The sequence below is a fragment of the Hipposideros armiger genome, unplaced genomic scaffold (assembly GCF_001890085.2).
Source record: "Hipposideros armiger isolate ML-2016 unplaced genomic scaffold, ASM189008v1 scaffold_390, whole genome shotgun sequence".
Lineage (NCBI taxonomy): Eukaryota > Metazoa > Chordata > Mammalia > Chiroptera > Hipposideridae > Hipposideros > Hipposideros armiger.
This window is the reverse complement of record NW_017731740.1, coordinates 298,416-320,316: the sequence shown is the minus strand read 5'-3', so window position 1 is coordinate 320,316 and position 21,901 is coordinate 298,416. Positions and strand designations below refer to the sequence as shown.

The 21,901-nt window shown below is 34.9% G+C and overlaps 1 protein-coding gene across 1 annotated transcript in view; it reads left to right on the top strand.

Annotated features, from left to right (window-relative positions):
- The window catches only part of HSPA14 (heat shock protein family A (Hsp70) member 14), a 28,149-nt gene extending 10,243 nt beyond the window's left edge, over positions 1-17,906 (top strand). The window contains exons 6-14 of the mRNA XM_019663457.1: positions 713-803; positions 2,068-2,172; positions 3,225-3,386; positions 4,674-4,829; positions 6,936-7,038; positions 13,793-14,005; positions 14,417-14,590; positions 16,616-16,686; positions 17,689-17,906. Of these exons, the coding sequence (XP_019519002.1) occupies positions 713-803; positions 2,068-2,172; positions 3,225-3,386; positions 4,674-4,829; positions 6,936-7,038; positions 13,793-14,005; positions 14,417-14,590; positions 16,616-16,686; positions 17,689-17,767 (1,154 nt within the window). The 3' untranslated portion in view covers positions 17,768-17,906. The remainder of the gene's footprint in view (positions 1-712; positions 804-2,067; positions 2,173-3,224; positions 3,387-4,673; positions 4,830-6,935; positions 7,039-13,792; positions 14,006-14,416; positions 14,591-16,615; positions 16,687-17,688) is intronic.
- Positions 17,907-21,901: the final 3,995 nt, after the last annotated feature.

The window sequence follows — 21,901 nt, the reverse complement described above, 5'->3', positions numbered from 1 at the left end:
ATCTGACGGGGCCACTAATTGGCCATGTGACCATGGTTAAATGACTTACCTTCCCTGACTTTGATTTCTGGAGAAGTAACGTAAATGGCTTGGGCAAGATTGGCATTTTCAAAACTTCTTAAGATGAAGTGGCCAAAATAAGCATGGTGAAGAGTAAATATCGTATCTCCCTCTCTAAGGTTGAGTGCGCACTCTCAATAATATTTAGGCATATTAGGTAGGTCTGGTTTTATCACCACTTTGGACAAAGGCTGGGGCTGAGTGGCATTCTTTGGAACAATTTAGGAAATTCTAGAGTAGGCTATTTATAAGGCTCACATAAGCTCTGGAGTTACATTAAGAACTTGTGGGATAGACTATATCCCTTTAATGTGTTGAACTAACATTATGCTGTTTGTCTTCACATTGACTCATTAGAAGCTTATTCTCAATGGAACCAGTCTAATTTGGGAAATGGTTGAAACTTTGAAGCCTAAGAACCAGGCACTTTGGAAAGTACCTAGTTCTATGTCCGCAAACTATACCAAAACCACAAAAAATTGTGCATGATTTAAGAGAATAAGGGAAGAAAATCAATGGGGTGGGATAGTCATGTGAATTGGAAAATCTTTATAGTGAGAAAATGTTTGCTACAAATTAATATACCTCAGAAAGTATCACTTGACTTGTTTTATGCCATCAGAATTTATTTTTTTTTTTTTTTAATATATAGAAACGGCACATTCTGTCTTGGGCTCAAATGCAAATGATGTAGTTATAACTGTTCCATTTGATTTTGGAGAAAAGCAAAAAAATGCTCTTGGGTAAGTATAATATGGGGTTTATGTTATTTTTAGTTAAAGGAAATACAAGTTTCACAGTATCACCATATAGTAAAAAGTAAAGTTGCATTTGAAAATGCCTTAGGCAATAAAATTGTATTTTTAAATACATGTATGTATATATGTGTATATATATATACACATGTGTAGACAGACAGACAGATAGATAGATAGATACACTAATTTATATATACCTATAGCATGGTAAAAAGTATGTTAATGATCATTAATATTTCCTATCTTTTATGAAATGCCAAGAGGACATAAAATTAGATATATCTTCATAGCTCTTTTGATTGTAAATGTTTTTAATTACCAAGTTAAGTTGATGCTTATGAATCATTTTGACTTAGTTTCATGTAATTAGGGTTTATGTGGGAATTATATAAAAATATGCAATTTTAGAATATATTTGCAATTATACATTTTTAAAATTTTTATTTATCTATTTTTTATTGTGAAATAAACATTTTTTAAAATTAGTTTCAGCTGTACAACACAGTGCAATAATTATACTTTTTACCCCTCAAAGTGACAACCCCCCTCCCCCAATCCGCTACCCCACTTGCCCCCCATATCATACTTATCTATTACAATTCCCTTGACTCCATTCCCACACTATACTCCACTATAACTATTTCTTCATCTTAGATCTCAGCATCTCAACAAATGTTGAATTTAGTTTTTACAGTGTATATGACAAAATTTTTTATACTAACATTATAATACAATTTAGTTATTATGCAAATGTAATTGGTGAGCATGCATGCCTTTGTTTTGGGATAGGGTTCCACATGGAGCTTTGGCAAGCATCTAAGTTGCGTCTGGGGTAGAGAATTGCTTTATTTACTTGAACTTGTGAAATGTTAATACCTGTGACCCTAAAAGTAATTGGAAAATTCCAAAATGTATTATAAATTTGTCTTAACCTCTTTCTAAAGTTTGTAAGAATGGGCATTTTGAAGAGCTTTCTTTTCCTTATTCGGTAGACGCGTAAGCACATCTTATTTTCTTCAAGAAAATAGACTCTGAACATTACTATTTTAAACAGAAAATGATCTACTCTTACAGTTACATCCATTTCTGTGTTCTATTATCTTGCTTCTAAAGATCATTACCGTTCATGTTCTACTTACGAAATCTTACTTGGTATTGCATAAAACCTTTAGCAGAGCATTTCTAAAAATGTGTTCTTGAACGTGAACATGTTGTGATACTAAATTCATTGAAAGCAAATTGTCCACAGGGAAGCAGCCAGAGCTGCTGGGTTTGATGTTTTGCGGTTAATCCATGAGCCATCTGCAGCTCTCCTGGCTTATGGAATTGGACAAGACTCACCCACTGGAAAAAGGTAAAAACCATACTTGCAGCTTGCAGCTTTTCAGTGCAAAAAACAGTTTAGATTATAGCAATTGTATCAGTAGAGATTGTTTATAATGCAGTGGTTCCAAGCCTTTGTGGATGAAAAGATATCTAAATTAGAGTTTTTAAAATAGATGAGAAAGATGCCCTAGGAAAGTAGAGAAAGGAGAGACTGAGCTTTTCTGCCCTCCCCTAATCACCCACATTTTGTCCATTTATTGGAGGACAATTTGAAATTCGTAAGCCCACCCAAATTCCAACTCAAGCTAGCACACTCTTAATTTTACTACCAATTCCAATTATTAAACATGTTTAGAAACATTGATTAGTTTTATATACATTCATCTTGGCAGGAGATTGGGAGAAATCCAGCATGGGGATTTAAGGCTTGTTTTGATAATGAAATAGTAAAAAACACTCCTAATTTAGTTGTTAAAATTTGTCTTACTAGACCTGGCACATCATGCAACTTAAATTAATTCAAATGTATTAATTTTCATTAATTGTTTCACCTCATTTATATCTCACAATTAGAGTAAAGAAACTAAAATGCATAAATCACTAGGAAATTATTTTTAGGTAAACTAGATAAATGTAGATTATCAGAAATTATGAATTTTGATGCATAGAAATTAGCTCCTAGTTTTGCATGTTTCATTTTTATAAAACATGTTATTGTAGTAGTAACTTGGATAATAGTAACACAAAATTTCTACATTCTCTTACAATTCAGTATAATAACAAATCTCTTCTTTATTTGAAAAGTTGGGGTTTTGAACTCCAGTTACTCAGAATACAATTTTACCAACGCAATTAAATGAAAGAATAGCTTTGACTTAAAATCAGGTCTGGTTTCTAGGCTTGATCCATCACTAAGTGATGACCATGGACAACTTAGTTACCCATGTGAGAGTTTTAGTTTCCTCATTTGTGATTTAAAGGGATTAAACTAAGTGACTTCTTAGTTTAAGAAGTCCAACCTAGCTTTAAAATGTTGTGATTCTCTCTTAACTTACTCATGTTGTCTTTTTTTTTTTTAAGCAATATTTTGGTGTTCAAACTTGGAGGAACATCCTTATCTATCAGCATCATGGAAGTTAACAGTGGGATATATCGTGTTCTTTCAACAAACACTGATGATAACATTGGAGGTACACATTTCACAGAAACCTTAGCACAGTATCTAGCTTCCGAGTTTCAGAGGTGAGTATTAATGGAGTTGATGATACATTTTGATTGAAGTTTCTTTTCAGGTTTTATTTTTTTTCCTAATTTATTTGAAATTGCCCTGCTTCAAAGGAGGTTGTGTTTTTTCCAGTGCACTGGATAGTGTCGTGTCTAAAGTTAATAATGTCCAGCCCAGGCAGACATGGGGAAGCAGAGGTGAAGCTGCCCAGTGCATTGCGCTTAGATTTTTCATTTAGTTTAAGGGACTACCAGACACTGAACTGTGTGAACTTGGATCTCAAGTTAAGTTTCTTAATTCTTCATGTGTCGCTTTTATATCTGAATGAAGAAGGGTATAGGCGCTAAGGCCTTACTCCCTTCTGAAGTTTTTAAAAGTAGATCAGATGAAGATTACATTATGTTGTAGTCACATCGCAGGGAAATGATGTCTTATGGAGTGTTTAATTACTAATCTACCACGAGGAATATTTTAGTTTTGATACTGGATGTAATTATTCCATTCAAAATTCTAACCTTGGTTGGCACATCAAGAGCCAAATACATAAAGGTTATATTTTGGGCATTACCGCTCTAAAAACAAAAATGTAGCTGAAACTATTTTCATCAGTTTGACTAAACTGACTAGGTAAAAATGTCTTGAAAACAGCAGTAATTTCTTGTTTAATAAAGACCTATACTGCTTTTTTTTATAAAGGTGTTCCTATTCAAGTTCTGGCATTGTTAATTTTATTACCAATTCTTTATGAAACATGTTAAGAAACAAGGCCATTGGTCACCACTTAGCAAGCAGTTTTAACAATTATCTTAGAGTTAGAGGAACTGTTACATATTTTGTGTGTGTCAGATTTCTTTGAAGAAGCACTTCTAGTTTATTTGTTTAATGCTGTACACATAATTTTATACCGTTAAACAATGATTGTGCTGCAGTTGTAATGGGGGTGGTGGGGGAGTGAGACTTGACCCAATTACATTAATCTCCTTCAACCTCTATTTGTCTCATCTGCAAAAAGATGACAGCTACTCCACTTTCTTCAAAGGACACTCTATTATTATGGTTACGGAATGCAGCAACTCAAAGTATTAAGTATGTTGGTTATTCACTTTTCTTGAGGAAACTCTTCTTTCAATTGCAGAGAATTTTTTGGAGATTTTGGAAGGTTGGAAGCCAGGTACTAAAATCTGGTATTAATATTAATTCATGAGCTGCTTCTTATCCTAATAAGGGTTATCCAGATTTTAGTTATAATAAATTCTAAATGACCTAGTAATTTTTAAACTTCAAGGACTGTATTTTTAATGTAGGTCCTTCAAACATGATGTCAGAGGAAATGCCCGGGCCATGATGAAATTGATGAACAGTGCTGACGTTGCAAAACATTCTTTGTCAACGTTGGGAAGTGCCAATTGTTTCCTTGACTCATTATATGAAGGTCAAGATTTTGACTGCAATGTGTCCAGGTAAAACTGAAATTCAAAAAAACTATTTTAAGAGTTCTAAGTGCATTCATATTTAGGTGTCATTTTCTCATTCTGGGGTTTTTTGTTTATTTCAGATTTATTTCTCCATTTATAAAAGGAGAGCTTTCCTGTCTTTATTTCTGGGGTCCAGTTTTTGTCAGGCTGAATAACTGACTGTTTCCAAAGTAATTACATCAGTTGTGATTGCTTGCTCTGTTATTTGTAGCTACAAATAGCAGTGTGTGAAAGAGGCATCCTAGATATTTTAAAGAAAGGTGAAAGGAGACTCAAGTTTGAGATTTTCAGATTTCTCTTACTAAATGGCAGTCTTACCTATATGGTCCCTAGTTCTTTGTTGCATAAATTTGATGTGGGGCTTGTACATGTTTCGATGGTTGTTTACAACTTAATAGTTAACACTGTGTGGCAGGTTGTATTCTAAGTATTACTATGTATTAATCATCAAATCCTCTTAACAACCCAATGAGGTATTATTGATATTTTCCATATTTTACACATGAGGAAGCTGAAACACAGAGAGGTTTATTACTTGTCCACAGTTACACAGCTAGTAAGTGATGGACCTGGGATTCAAACCCAGCCAGTATAACCCCAAAGTTCATAGTCTTTATCACACTGTACAAGATTGATATTTATCTTGGTTTTGTTTGCTCTGTCATCCATCAGCAACATTTTAAATTTCAACAGCTTTTATGACATTTGGTAAACACAGGTATAATGTGCATGAAATTGTTTCTAATACCTGTATCGCGTACATAAACCAAAACATTGGTTACAAATGATTGCACTTTTACCCAGAAAGTCCAGAGGACAGATGTCGCCTGTCATTTTACATTACATATTACTAACAGTAGTAATAGCTACCATAGTTAAACTATTCCAACCTCCCAACAACCTAACAGGTGACTTGGAAACAGTAAAAATTTCCAGAATTATAGTATTATATGATTTTTAGGATTGTACTGACTATATTTGGTTAAATTCTCTCTTCATCTGGCCCTGATGGTTGAGGTTCCTCTCTCTCGCTGGGCTTTCTTGAAGACTCTAGGTCTGTATGCCCAATGATGCGATAGCCACTAGTTACCTGTGGCTATTTAAATTTAAATTAATTAGAAACAAATAACAAAAAATTCCATTGTAAGTAGCAGTAGCCACAGTTCCAGTGCTCAGTAGTCTCGTGGAGCTAGTGGTTCACAGAAAATTCTGTTAGCACTGCTCTGTATCTTTTAAGAGAAATTTCAAGCTACAACCCAGAACATAGAAAGGTATTAAATTAAAACCTCTTTTGTGAGCAAAATATCTTTATATTTTTTCTATTTCCAGACTCTTAAGTTAGTGCTGACTTTGTCCAAGTACTCAGTATGCGTTGGCTTATTAATACCAGTTATTAAGAATAAGATAGAATTTGTAATTTTTCATTAAGAAAAATTTGCCTTTATCAGAAAAATTTCAACTGTAAAGTACATTCAGTGTCTAGACATAGCACATATAAATTTGAAAATCAGTCATCTGCATTTGAGAAGTTCAGTATGAAATTAGGGAGTACATTTTTCATGACCATAGATTGTTCTTAAAATTATGTGCTAGCATTCAAGTTTCTCAGGCAATGCAAAGGAGCTAAACTTCTTTATAGCATAGTCTCAGATTATAAAGAAAAATAATGAGAAATAATTTTTAAAACTTGACCACATAAAAATATCAAAAACTTCCAAACGATGGTTTGATTTGGATCAATAGATTTATTGTTGGGAATGCCATACATTGAGTCTTCATTTTTAGGTTTTTGAAAGCTTATAAGTAAGCCATGGATAAGAATCTCCAACCTGAATTTGTTCTTAAATATTTTCATTTATTTGTAGATGAATAACTTGGATGTTGTTCCCCCCATGATATTGCACTGCCGAGTGTTAAATATCTTTTTCTGATCATAAATGTATTCTTAAGAGAACACGTTAGGTTTTGGCATTCCTCTTACAAGAAAAAGATGTCTTGTTAATTGTACTAAGCCTTTTCTCTGTGTCTTTTTCTTCTGTGTGCGCGCGCGTGCGTGCGTGTGTGTGTGTGTGTGTGTGTGTGTGTGTGTAGGGCAAGATTTGAACTTCTCTGTTCTCCACTTTTTAATAAATGTATAGAAGCAATCAGAGCCCTCTTAGAACAAAGTGGATTTACAGCAGATGATATCAACAAGGTAATGCTTTTATATTTTTCCTATTTATTTTAGGAGTAGTTTCAGGCTTGGAAATATCCCCTCCGTACTAAAAGAATATTTTTATGAATTTAAATATTTTCTGAGCTTGTGTTAATGAGTAAGGACGGTAGATTAAATTTTGATTAATGTCTCTATATAATTTATATATATGTGTGTGTATATACATATGTATATGTATTATATATAACAGTTTCCTAGCATAAAAAAGATTAATTCCTTTCCTGTATATTTTCTTATACGTAAGCAAAGACTGACAGATATTTTAATATTTGCCATGTGTCAAGCACTGTTTCTAAATGTTTTACATGGGTTAAAACTCATGGAATACTCACTAACAACTCTATGAGGAAGGTGCTACCATTTACCCCGTTTTATAAGGCACCGAGGCACAAAGAGATAAGTAACTCCCTGGCAATTATGGGGTTAGTGGTAGAGCCAAGACTTAACTCAGTGTAGTTCCCGAGTCTTCCCTGAACCAGTTACCATACTGCTCCCCTGTTGGCATAAGAAAATATTTTGAGACTGTTAAAAACATTCAAATTTTTAATGTTTTCCTTTTTTACCCAGGATTATTTCTACTCATTTAAAATGTATGTAATTTTTTTTTAAATTTTCATTATTGAAATAATAATAAGTGTTCATATAAGACAATACAGAAAATACAAAAGGCAACCAGTGTTACATTTTGGAATATTTCTCACTAATCTAATTTGCATGTACAATTTTGTATTTTGTTTCCTTCATATAATATTATAACCAATTTATTTTCCCATATTTCTGTGGAGTCTTAACTCAATTTTTAATAGATTCTTAATATCCTAGATAAAGAAAGGCACCACAGATGATTTCATTATTCTATTGTGGACATGTAAGTTGGGATCCCCCCCTCCCTCAAAACGGTGACGCCCATCTTTGGACCTCGGTTTTTACCATTATTCCTTAGGATAGCTTCCCATAGCAAAGTTTTTGGATCAGAGAGTTTGAATAGCTTAAGACTATTTTTACTTTAGTTACTTTCCAAAAACATCAAGTTAACTAATAATCCTATCAGCAATACCTGAGGATATATGTTTTATCTTGCTAACTCTGAGTTTTAGCATTTTAACATAAATTTTCCATTAAATAGTTGAAAAAAAGATAGGTTTTATTGAACATTTTATTATTAAAGGGTTATTTTTAAATATTTATTTAATTTTATATTTCCTGTGTATAAGTATTTATTCATATTCTTTGCCTGTTTAATCATTTAAATCTATATTTTTAAAATTTATTTGTGCAGATGCTTTATATAATCAGAGTGTTAACTGTCGTTTACTACAGTCTTCTTTTGAGGCGTGTAGTTTACTGTTAATTTTGGTCCTATTAGGGAAAGGGTATTTGGCATATGGAAGTTTCATTTATTTATCTGTTTAAATCTATCGGTCTGTTACTCTGATTTCTTCACCTGCTTCTAAGTTTATAAATTCCATCTTTGTTCAGATGTATGACAAATACTTAATACTGTTTTCTTTTAATTTGTTTATTGTATAGAAGTCTTTATATTTTAATTATTTTGTCATATGCTGTATAATAGAAGTCATTTTTTTGTTTATCTTTTTTGGATTTTCTCTACAATTCAATAAGTATTTTCTTTTTGAACATTTATGCTATGCCAAGCATTGTGCTAGGTGCTTGGGGGTTAGGGGTGGGTTGTAAAGAGTAAGACATGAGTATATAATGGTTATAAGCCGGTGGTGGGAAATGTGGGCTTCGGGACCGATCCACCTGAATCAGAGGGCTCATGGTGCTGATAGTTCCAGAGTGGGCAAATCACTTATTTCCTGAGCCTTACTTGTCTCTTTTTAGTAGGAGGATGATAGTACTTATAAGTAAATATTATAAGTATAACTTTTTCTGTAGGGTCATTATGAGGATTAAATGAAATATCATGTGTGGCATATTATATGTGATCAGTTCATGTAAGTTCTCATCCTTCATTAACTGGTTATAGAACCCTGACATTTAGATATCACAAATGGTACAGTTCTCAATTGCTTGAATAGAAGTCGAATACATTTTTAGGATTAAAAATGTTGTTAAAGATTCACTCTCCAGGTATTTCTAAAATGTAGGCCTTTGAAAACTTAAAAATACAGAGTTGTCTCTTCAGTGTGTTGACAGTAACACACAGCCCCCAAATCTCAGAGGTTTTCTACAGTAAACAGTTTTTTCTCACTTACGAATGATACGGTGAATGTTTAAATAAAAATATTGATTACAGTAAGAGACACATTGCCATTAATTCCCCTCAAAATTCCCCCTCGCTTCAAACACATCCCATCATTCTTGCCACTCTCTGAAACAGTTCTAAAAGTCCTCTTTCGTGAGTGTCTTTACTTCATCCTCCATCATGACAACACTCCGTGTCACACATCGCTTCTGGTATGGCAATTTCTGTCAAATAAAAACCTTACGGTGTGTCCTCATCCACTGGATCTGGCACCGTGCGACTTCTGGCTCTTCCCCCAAGTCAAAATGACCATGAAAGGAAAACGTTTTGAATCGATTTAGGACATCGAGGCAGCCATGACAGAGCAACTAAAGACACTCATGAAAGAGGACTTCCAGAACTGCTTCAGAAAGTGGCAAGAACGATGGGATAAGTGTGTTCAAAGCGAGAGAGGGTATTCTAAGGGGGATTAATGGCAATGTGTCTTTTACAGTATTACATTTTTTAATTTAAACATTCACCGTATTTTTTTATCACACCTCATACATTTCTTGTGGGCAGCTGAAGGTTGTAAGTCTACTGCCATGGAGCTTCTCAGTCTGTGACCCAGACTAAAGGAGCAGCTACCTGGGACATGCAGTTCCTGTGGCAGAGGGAAAAGAGGTGGAGAGCTTGCAGAACCTGCGTGGCTTTTAAAGCCTCTGCTTAGCTATGGTGTGCTTCGGTGTGTTCACATTCATGTGGCCAATGCTGGACACAAGGCCAGGCCTGAGAGTGGGGCCACGAAATCTACTCCACCTACAGTGAGGGCTTGCAAAGTCCAGCTATGGCACTGGACAGCAATGTCTAATGCTCTTACAGGGAAGGGGGAGGGAATGATTGGGCTTTACAGGCACGAAAACATTTAATCTCACAATAGCACCAGGAAGTAGGCCCTATTATTATCTCCTTTTTCAGATGAGAAAAACTAAGATTTCTGAAGAGGTTAAGTACTTTGCTTCAAGTCATAATGCTGGCAAGTAAGTGAGGGAGCTAGGATCAGAACTCAGGCGGCGTGCCTCCCTAGCCCATGCTCTTTGTTGACTCTTATGCCCAGCCTCTGGTTTTTCCAGAAGGAATCCACAGCCCTCCTGCTTGAGAAGGACATGTCTGGTTTCTGGCCTTCTGAGCACAGGGAGCTCCAGGGATCCTACTGTTGAATATGCAAGCTTTCCTTATTCCCCTCATTTTCAGCACCATGCCCCATTTCTGTCCCCTGCTGTACCTTTGTACCCAAGTCCCATAACTGGTCCAAACCTCTGTCTCTGAGTGTGGGGGAGGTGCTGGTGGCCACCTGTCTGGATTAGGGGAGGGGTCTTGGGGGTCCATCCACTCTGTATGTATGCGTTCTACCAGTCATCCTGCTTCCACTCCCGTGTCCCACCCTCATTTTCTGTGTGCTTCGTGCTTCCAAGTCCCCATCCACTCTGGGTTCTGTGAGTCAAACCACCTTGCTTTCTCTTTGGTTCTCAAATTTGATCTACTTTAAGACAATTCTCTCCTTTCCACCTTCCAAACTTTGTTGAAATCTCAAGCTCTCTCTTCCATTTATTTTGTCCTTTTACATTTTTATCTTCTTAAATCCCTTTACTGTCAGTTGGGTGGGCTTATGGAAGGGCACATAAACTGATGTAATTAATCCCTGCATTTTAACCAAGTTCCCAGACTCTACAACTGCACTTTAATGGCTGTGTAGTATTTCATTGCACTGACATACCATAATTCATAAAACCAATTCTTGATGTTGGATGTATAGCTTATTTTGGTTTTATACACAGCAGTCTTGTGGCTATGGGAACATCCTTAATTTCCTGAAAACCACATTTGGGAGTAAAGACTTTTAATATTTATTACCAAATTGCTCACCAAAAAACAATTTACTTTGAGTTAGGTGTAAAACTTCATTATTAACATTGCAATTGTTAAAAATCCCCTTTTTTTAGAATTGTATTTTCTTTTTTTTTTTTTTAATTGGGGAATTGGGGGATGGGAACAGCACTGGGGAATTGGGGGAAGGGGAACAGACAAGTTGCTGTCGTTTTGTTCTTCAGACTAGTTGTGGAGGATGTTGCTTCACTGGTCCAAGTTGGCACCATCATTGCGCTCTTCCCAGGTGAGGCAGATCAGTCGCCGGCTTCTGGATGGCCGCTCACGCTGGCTGCTGGCTACATACAGTAGCCCACGGCAACCCACTGCAGCAGGGGCTGCAGCCCACACCGTCGTCGGCGACTCACGGCAGCCCAGCTCCAGGTTGAGCTGTTGTTCAGCATCTTAGCTGTGGAGGGCAGTGTCATTGGCCCTCATATGTGGGATCCGAACCGGGGCCCTCTGGCATCCCAAGCCAGTTCTTAACCATCGCGCCACTCGGCCGGCCCTAGAATTGTATTTTCAACTTCTTTCATAAAACCTCTAGAAATGAGCAAATCAAATCCTTTACAGGGACAGAGGTATTGGTAGGGTTTATAAGGAATATGATGTCATTCAGGAAGACTGTATTTTCTCTGTCATGTCTGATGCACTGAAGCTGAGGTTATTCCTACAGATGATATGAAAAGAAATCAACTTATTTTCACACATAAAAAGTTGCACATATATCTTAAGCAGTACACCACAGTTGAGCTGCCTAGCAGCCATAACATACAGCAGATTCATCATACCATTCCACTTCAAAAAAGAAATGTTTCTTGAAAACCATTTTTCTTGAAACACATAGCCCTCTTGGTCTTTCTTTCATTCTCCTACTAGATCGAGAGATGGATGTAGAGAGCTTAAAGCTTTTCACATTGAACTCTTTGCTGCAAGAAAAGCAAGAGCACAAATGTGACTATAAATGGCAAGTGCGAACTAGCTGGTGTGAGGGCCACAAGTCATGGTGGGCCTGCCACCTACAGACAGGAGGAACCTGAGTTCAAACAGGGCAGCTGCTGCCCACCTGCCAGTTACTACCTCTCAGGGGTGCAAGCCAGTGCTATTGGAGCCTTCGACTTTTTAAAAGACTCAAAATAGGAACTTCCAATAAAGATGTTTAATATTTAAATGTTAGTAAACTAATTCAGAACTTTTAAGTACACGGTGTGGAGAGATAAAACAAATCTTGCCTGATGTACTTTGCAAGTTGCTACTTTGCAACCTCTGGTACAGAGGGTTATGTTTTATTGGTGTTTTTATTGTTTTGTTCCCGGGCTACGGGTGCTTCTAAAATGAATTTAATACCTTTTCATCTTTTTAAGTATTCCAGTCTGGTGCATAATGCATGAATATTCTCTGTTCCCTCAAGAATTCTAAAAAATTTACCTGTAAACAGATTTTTATCTGAAACTAATTTTTGAAGTACTATATAACATTTTTTTGTAGTTATTTTTTTAATTCAATTTTTAAATTAGTTTCAGGTGCCATATAACTTTTACAAGTTCTTTTTATTGCTTCAATTTTGAATTTGAGAATTTTATAGACCTATTTCATAATTCTTGAATTTTTAACATACAACTTTGCATAATGTTCTTAAAATTTAAATTTTATGAATCTTTTCATACTAAAATTTATAAGTATAAAGAAGTTACTTAAATAAAAATGGGCCAGTTTCCTCTCTCTCTCTCTCTCTCTCTCTCTCTCTCTCTCTCTCTCTCTCTCTCTCTCATTCTTTTTGAGTTTTTCTGTTTGAGTTCTTCCCTAGGTTTGACAGATATTTGTTTTATTTTTTACTCCAACTCCTGCCACTACCACCCTCAAAAACTTTCTTAGATTTTTTTTTTCATGTGTTTTTCTCTTTCCTAATTGGTTTATTTCTGTTTTTCTCTTTATTCCTTCTAGGCTTTCCAGAACACTTTTTCTAAATTCTTATATTAAATGCAAATTCATTTATTTCATTTAATTTTTTCCCTCATAAATTAATTACAATTTTACTTATTCATAGCTTTGGCTTTATTCCAAATTTTGATCGATTTTATTTCTTTCCAGAATCATCTGTAGTATTTTTTATTTTCCTTGTTGTTGTTTAGATTCCTGTTTTTTAATACCCAAGTAGCTATGAAAGTAAGCAGTCAGACCCCCTGCCAAGGGGAAACTGGAAGTGGGTCTTTGCCTGCTCCCTCGGCACTGAGCCCAGGGGTATAGCCACTGGGGAAGGGGATGCTCCTTTGCCCATTTAAAAACTGCTGCTTTATTTGTTGTGGTCCTGTGGGACTCGGGAATGCAAGCCTATTGACTGTCAGAGCTGGGTGATCTGGGGGCCTATCCCTTAGGTGGCAGCCATAAAAGTTGGGGCACTAGACGTGTGGACAAGCTCAGAAAGGAGCAATTTTATATGAAGTTTTTCAGAAAGAATGATTTGTATAAATATTTATGTGGTCAATATAACAAAATAATACATTAAAATAGGGCTTCTTATATTTTATGTGCTTAAGATGGGTCAGCCTGTTACTTTTAATTTTGAGAAATAGCAATTGTTCTAACAGTAAAAAACTGAAAATTATTTTTATTTTCTAGGTTGTCCTTTGTGGAGGGTCTTCTCGAATCCCAAGGCTACAGCAACTGATTAAAGATCTTTTCCCAGCTGTTGAGCTTCTAAATTCTATCCCACCTGATGAGGTTATCCCTATTGGTGCAGCTATAGAAGCAGGAATTCTTATTGGGAAAGAAAACCTTTTAGTAGAAGACTCACTTAACATAGAATGTTCAGCCAAAGATATTTTAGTTAAGGTACAATTAGCTCCTCTTTACTTTCCCATAAAAGTGGTATAAATTTAATGCCATAAGTTTTCATACATACCATGTTTTTACAATAAAACCTTGTATACTGGTAAAATTTATTAATTTATATTTGTGATTTTACTTTTAATGAGTTTCGTGTATTCTTTTAGTATTTATGTAACATGCAAATTTCTTAACTAATTTCAATCATAACTTTCTAGTACAGATAGATCTATGTTTTAATTTATTTTTAAATAAAGTAGGTTGGAATTAAGGATCACTTCCATTTTCTTCTCTTTGCTTACCTGTAGTTTCAAACAATTATCAGCCAGGAATATATATACATTTACAATAGGAGTGATTTTTTAAATTATAATGATGAAGATCAAAGGAGATGCATATTATTTTCCTGCTTATTAGGGAGTCGACGAATCAGGAGCCAACAGTTTCACAGTACTGTTTCCATCAGGGACGCCTTTGCCAGCTCGAAGACAGCACACATTACAAGCCCCTGGAAGTATATCTTCAGTATGCCTCGAACTCTATGAGTCTGAGGGGAAAAACTCTGCAAAAAAGGAAAACAAGTTCGCACAGGTGAATACGTAAAACTGAGCTATGAATTAGTCACTTGAAACTTTTAGGTTTTCTTCTGGATTAGACTCAGTATCAATTAATGTAAAAGGTACATAGGATATCTAACACATTTTTATGAATGGATTACTTCTACTAATAAGTAGAAGTAATATTACTTCTACTTATTACTTCTACTTTTTGTAAGAGAGAAGAAATAGGTGATTTTTATTTGAAAGAGTTACAGGAAAATGAACACAAAATACAATTCGTATTTGTATTCTTTGTCTTTGAGCTCTTGACCTTCTTTGATGATAAGGTATGTGGCAGGGGAAATGACATTTTTTGTTTGCTAAATGCCAGGTGCTATACTAGGTACTTTACAAACATATTCTCAAAATGCTGTGAGATAGACATTATTATGTGCATTCTATAGATCATTAAGAAACAGACTTATTGTAGTAAATGCTCTATTATTTTGTTGGTTGAGTTAATTTATCCTCAAGTTGGTTTTACTCCTGGGCCCATGCTCTTGCCGTGAAACCATGGTGCCTCTGATACAGCATAAATTTGCTTTTCAAAATGCCACATGTATATTTCATATGATATGATCCTATGTATCCTTTTAAAAAGAGTGAGGGGAGCTGTGTTATTTGCTTAGAAACATACCCAAGAAATACAGTTGCATTAAAACATGCACACAGGGACTGCAGAACCATATTTATAGCATGATATCATTTGTTTTTAAATAAGACTGAGAACATGGGTCTGTGTAAGGGAGGTGTTTGGGTTGATGTGTGTATTTAGATACCATACATGGATACAGAAAATATCTGTAGGTTTTTCAACTGTATTCAGGAACCTTAACAGTGGGTAGGTTTAAGGGTTTGTTTTACTTTTTAACACTTTATACTGAATTTTTTATAAACAGCACAGGATATGAGCACAAATTACTTTTATAGTAAAAATAAATGTAGGTAACAAAAGAGAATGTGTAATATCTTTAGCTTTATATCTATTTACTGATTTGAACAAGAATAATGAAAACACAAACATACATTACCTATCTGGGCTCCACCTCAGACTCAACAAACATCTTAGAATCTATTGGAGTAGGGCTCCTTCAACTAGTAAAGTTCTCAAAAGCTCGTCCAGATGTTTCTGTTGTGTATTACTATATAAGCATTTTCCTGTGCACAGATTTCTGACCTCAGACAGCAGTTGGTATGTATTCCCTTAGCTTAGCTTCTCTCTCTTGTACATTTATTACCTTTTTCTTCACACGCTTCTCTGAGACTCTGCAGCTACTATCACTGTATCCTAACTCACAGATGCCAGAAGAAGAATGAGTCACAGAACACTAAACCTGGAAGAGAATGTTTTACCAAGCCCATCTGTTCTTCCCTCCTCCTTTGACAAATGAGTAAAGCTAGGTACTTGGTGCCTTGTGTAAGGTCACAAAACTTGACATAGGTAAAATCCGAAAAGCTACTTCTAAACTTGGTGTATTGGTATACTTTTCTTTAGGAAACTGAGGAGTTTTATAGTAAATTCATTAGTACCTCTTACTTACAAATGTACTCTTAGTTGTACAAAAGAATTTGCCACATCTTTCCAAGGTTTGCCGTAGGTTTTCCAAGTGTATTTAAAATATTTGAATTTTTAAAAGTACATATAGAACGCTTACCAAAATATAATTTCTGTGTTACTGGTAATAGCTTAATTACCAAAAAGAAAAGCAGTGTTTATTTTCTGAGACAAACAGTACTTCATAGAAACAATCATTTTAACCGAGGACATGACATTTAAGAGGGACAAATATGTTAGTTATCTTATATGCCCTCCTGGAAGAGACACTGCATTTCATAGTTGAGAAAGCTTAATCCTAGTCTCTGAATTCTCATAACTGGTAGGAGAATTGAAAACTGCCCTATTTTAAAAAGTGTGTTTCAGTAATAAGTAGGATTTGGTCTGTTGGAATAATTAATATATCTGTTTATTAATGAGTCAGAGTACTGAATCATGTTTGTATTATTTTTGCATAAACAGGTTATACTCCAGGATTTAGATAAAAAAGAAAATGGATTACGTGACATATTGGCTGTTCTTACTATGAAGAGGTACAAAATTTAACTACTTGTGATGTGAAGAAAATTTACTTTGAGACTTGACCTTTTTTGTTAGTTCATTGATTCTTCACCCATTGTCATTCTGGGAAGATCATTTAGTAAAAACTGACAAAGATTTTATCAGTGATTTACTTTTTTTTTAGCTGAGCCATCCTGCCACCTGTTGGCAGCTCAGCAGCAGCTCAGCTCAGGCTGGGAATTGAACCGGTGACCGTGTTGCTCAGAGCTTGCACTCTTGAGCAAGCTCTTAACCAACTGAGCCACTCGGCCGGCCCAATGATTTACATTTTTTGCCCTGCAGAATTACTATACCTTACAAAGAAAAGTTTATCCCAAATCATTTGCATTCTGAATTTTTTATGAACTATTTAATTATATTGTGGGCATAGTCGACCTAAAAAACTGGTTCATGCAAATTTGGGATAATTTTTATCAATTTTAAATGTAATTTTCTAAAGTTTACATAATTGATATTATTTGTTCTGTGAAAGAATAAGTTTATTTCACTATTACTACAGAAAATCTCTACGAAATAAGTTACTAATTAAATCTAGCTATTAAAACCATTTCCCTTACAACAGTTTATCCATAACACTATATCTTGCAAGTAAATTGTTTCCAAATTAACATTCAGGACAATTCATTTCATAAACCATGCCTAGCAAGAATAATGAATTCATTAGAGTAGGTTTGCCTTGACCTGGACTTGAAAAAGGCATGTTCCATCTTGAGCTTGAATAAAGTCTTATACTTAAAATCTTTTCATCATGGGTTTTCAAGGAATACAACTTAATCTCAATGGTCTAGAGAAAATTTTTAAGAATACCTAGTGATACTAAATTTAAAGAGACTGAAATTGTGCTTCTTTATCTTAGTACTCTTCTTTCAAAAATTAAAATTATCTCTTGTTTACTCTAAGTCCTCAAGTAATTTCTTAAAGTCTTTCTGTTTTTATAAAATGAGTTTATGACATGTTATTTTTTGTTTGTTCAGGGATGGATCTTTACATGTGACATGCACAGATCAAGAGACTGGAAAATGTGAAGCAATCACTATTGAGGTGGCATCTTAGTATTTTAGAGAAACCATGAATTTTTTACAACTAGAATATCAACATTATTTGTTTTTGTTTATAAGTGATGTTTATAGTAAAATACTTTTGAATGAACTGTGTAATCTATGTTTCTATTAAACTACAATATATTGGTAAATGTTGCAGCCTTTTTTTGTTTTCCACTTAAGATGGGAAATATAAGGAACTTTTTCTGTCATGAAGCTATTTAGAATTAAATAGTTTAAGTGGACTGAAGGAAATTTTACTGGGAATTTAACATTGTGGGTTTTCCTTTTTTTTTTTAAATATCTCTTTTTTTTTTTAAGATTGAATTGGGGGAGGGGAACATTGTTGGGGAATCAGGGAAGGGGAACAGACAAGTTGCTGTCCTTTTGTTCTTCAGTCTAGTTGTGGAGTATGTCGCTTCACTGGTCCATGTTGGTATTATCATTGCGCTCTTCCCAGGTGAGGCAGTCACTCGCTGGCCATTGGACGGCTGCTTACGGCGGCTCATGGCAGCCCACTGCAGCAGGGGCTGCAGCCTACGCCGTCACCTCACAACAGCCCAGCTCCAGATTGAACTGTTGTTCACCATCTTAGCTGTAGAGGGCGCAGCATCACTGGCCCTCATGTGGGATCCAAACCAGGGTCCTGCCTCAGAGCAGGCATCCCAAGCCAACTCTTAACCAACGCGCCACTCGGATGGCCCTTAACATTGTGTTTTTAAAATTTGTTTTTAAAATTTGTTTCTATAACTTCTAATTTAAGAAGTCTTTTATTCTTTTTAGATAATTATCTAAGAGAACAATTTAAAAGTCTGATAGTAAATGAAGAAAATTTGGAACCATGTACAAAGTAAGATCACTTTTGCTTAAAAGAAAAAAGTAGACTCACAAACTCAACAATTGTGTATACATATGCGTGTGACACACAGAAAAACATCTAGAAAGCTAAAAAGCAAACTCAACAGTGGCTTCTTTTGTGGAGGAAAATATAAGGGAGGTGCTTTTACTTTTTCTTTTTACTTTTTACAATTTTGTTTAGTTTGATTTTTCCCTGTTACAAACATCGTTTTCTTTTGAAATTGAAAGGTTTTTTTTTTTTTGAAGAGAAGGCTAGCCACATCGTTTTCATCAGAGAACATTCACTAGGGCATTGATACCTTCAGTGGGTTACTAATGAAAAAGCTTATTCTCTAAATAAAACAAGACAACTAATCTGCCTGTATTGAGTGAAGAGCTGGAAGGTGAGCCGTGCACATAAAACTTCAGATTTTATTACCAACGGAGAAGTTTCCATTCATTTCTCTCCTTGGTTCCCAGCAGAATTGAAAAGAGGAAATATTTTACTCAGGAGTAAAATTTTAAAACTGCTGTTTTTTACGTGTTCAAACTTTGTGGCTGTGCTTTATTATTATAGTTGTTTTTTTGAGGAGATGGGTGGCAGTAACCTATTCCTAAAAATACAGAAACCAAACTTAAATTTGTTCATGATTTTTCAGCTTCAAATTATTGACAGAAGCACAAAGAGAATTCAGATATAATTCCACAAAGAAGCTGCCTTTTGATTAGGCATACTCTAAGGCGGGGTGCTTAGTTATTTCTTAGGGCCTTTTCCAAAGTTATAAAAACTGTCAAAGAAAACAAGCATATGTATAAGGCATTAGTATTTTCAGGAAATAGGAAAAGACCAACTGAATGTGTTGAACTACTAAGTCTAAATGCTTTCAGGTATCTTTGGACAAGTGCTTTAGAATTTTATTTTGTAGTTATTGTTAGCTCTTTTTACTAGGTCAGGGGTTGGCCAGTGTGTCAGTTCTACCCCACAACTAGTTTTGTAAATAAAATTTTATTCAAACATAGCCACACTGAATTGTGTATGTATTGTTTTCATCCTATAATGGCAGAGTAGTTGCAACAGGGACTGTGTGGCCCACAAGTTTAAATATTTACTGTCTGGCTCTTTCCAGGAAAAGTTTGTCAATCCCTACAGTAGATTATTGAAAGTTACAGAATAAAATATCAGGTTTTACTTAAGAGTTTTCTTCCATATCCAAGTAATAACTTACTTATTTAACTAAGTCAGGAGCCGGCAAACTTTTGATACGAAAGAGCCACCAAGGTTGGCAAACTGCGGCTCGCAAGCCACATGCGGCTCTTTGGGTACATACATGTGGCTCAGAAGTAAAATTGAAAATGAAAATAAAATTATCATAGTTTCATTTATAATATTTTAAATTTTCTTTATTTGTAAAAATATATTTATGGCTCTTGAATAATTTTTAAATTGCTGTGAGGAACAGAATTGGCTCTTGCAGTGGTCGGCAAACTTTTGAGACGGAACGTACCTAAAGAGCCGTATGTGGCTCACGAGCTGCAGTTTGCCGACCCCTGAACTAGGTTTATTAAGCACTGTGAGAGGAGAGACCCTCAGTATTAGTGACCATTATGTCTCAGCCCCTAGAACAGTACCTGAACATAGGTATTCAGTACAGTTCTGATGAATCAGTGAATTACATGGAAAAAAAAAATTACAGTGTCATCTTTGTATCCTACAGGACAATGGCCAGTAAGTGCATCTTTTGCATATTTTATGGTTTGTTTAGAAACACATTAAAGAAGGAAAGAAATACCATTGCTTCTGACCTCTGCTCAGATTTGTATTTTTTTCCCAAACATACCATATTTGAAATTGTCATCAAAAGTACTCTGTTGCCTAGTGAAATATACTCCCAGATTTTCTTGTATCCTCAAGTGACAAGTTTTTGGAGGTTTTTGGGGTTTTTTGCCTTATTTTTTTCCAATTACAGTGGACATTCAGTATTATTTTATATTAGTCTCAGGTATACAGCATAGTGGTTAGACATTTATATAATTTATGAAGTGATTCCCCCCATTAGTCTAGTACTCACCTAACACCATACATAGTTGTTATAATACTATTGCCTAATTCCCTGTGCTGTACTTTACATCCCTGTCACTATTTTGTAACCACCAATTTGTACTTCTTAATCCCATCTCCTTTTTCACCCACCACCCCAATCTCCCTTCCCTTTAGCAACCATCAGTTTGTTCTCTATGAATCTGTTTCTGTTTTGTTTGTTCATTTATTTTGTTCTTTAGATTCCACATAATAAGTAAGATCATATGGTATTATCTTTCTTAGTCACACTTATTTCACTTAGCGAAATACCCCCTAGGTCCATCCATGTTGTCACAAATGATTTTTTATTGTTGTTGTTGTCCTCAGGTACAAGTTTTTTTTTTCTTCTGATTTGTGGAAGATTTGCCAATTAAATTTTCTAGTGTTTTTTTATTTTATTTTTCAGGGTGAAAATAGCTTTAATCTTTCTCTGATTAAAAAAAGATACATGTTTATTATAAAAGCAAAATTAAAAAAAAAGAAAATATAAAATACACTATATTCTACCACCCACAGTAACAACTGTTAAGATTTTGGTGAACATCTTGATAATCTTTTCATGCACTTGCCAATTATCTTTGCAGTGTTACATATATTTTAAAATTCAAGCATGTTTACCAGCAAAACGTTATGTCAAATTACAGTTATAATTTTCCCTATTTAGACATCTGACACTGTCTAAAGGACAGGGCCAAATATAAAAATAGAAGGAAATGCCTACAGAATACTGTGGAAGTCTTGGGAGGCCACAAAATATTTCATCACCAACTGGAAGGTTTTATATGTGTAAGAGTTTTTAAAGGTTATCAGAGCACAAAACAAGTTCCAGGGGAAAATGGCAGTATTTCTAACATAACAGTGAGTGACCATGTAACATTTATAACAATACTATTGTTTATTTTCTTTAATTCATTATCTTATTTTTTAAATTGTGATGTCCCACAACCCTGTATTTGTACTATAGAGAGAGCACTATGGCATGTATTCTGTGTTCTTGGTATAGAAATAGATTCAGAGAAATTAAATAATTTATCCAAGGTCTCACAGTCAATAAATGGTAAATTTTGAATTAATATGCAGGTGCTTTTTTGTAAACTTAATTTTTTTGATTACTTACTATTCTAAGCGTGTTAGTTATGTGCATGATTTCAATTAAATTCACAATTCCAAGTGTCTATCCTAGTATTCTTTGCCTCTCAAAGAAGAACATTTATTTAAATGGAAGAGGAG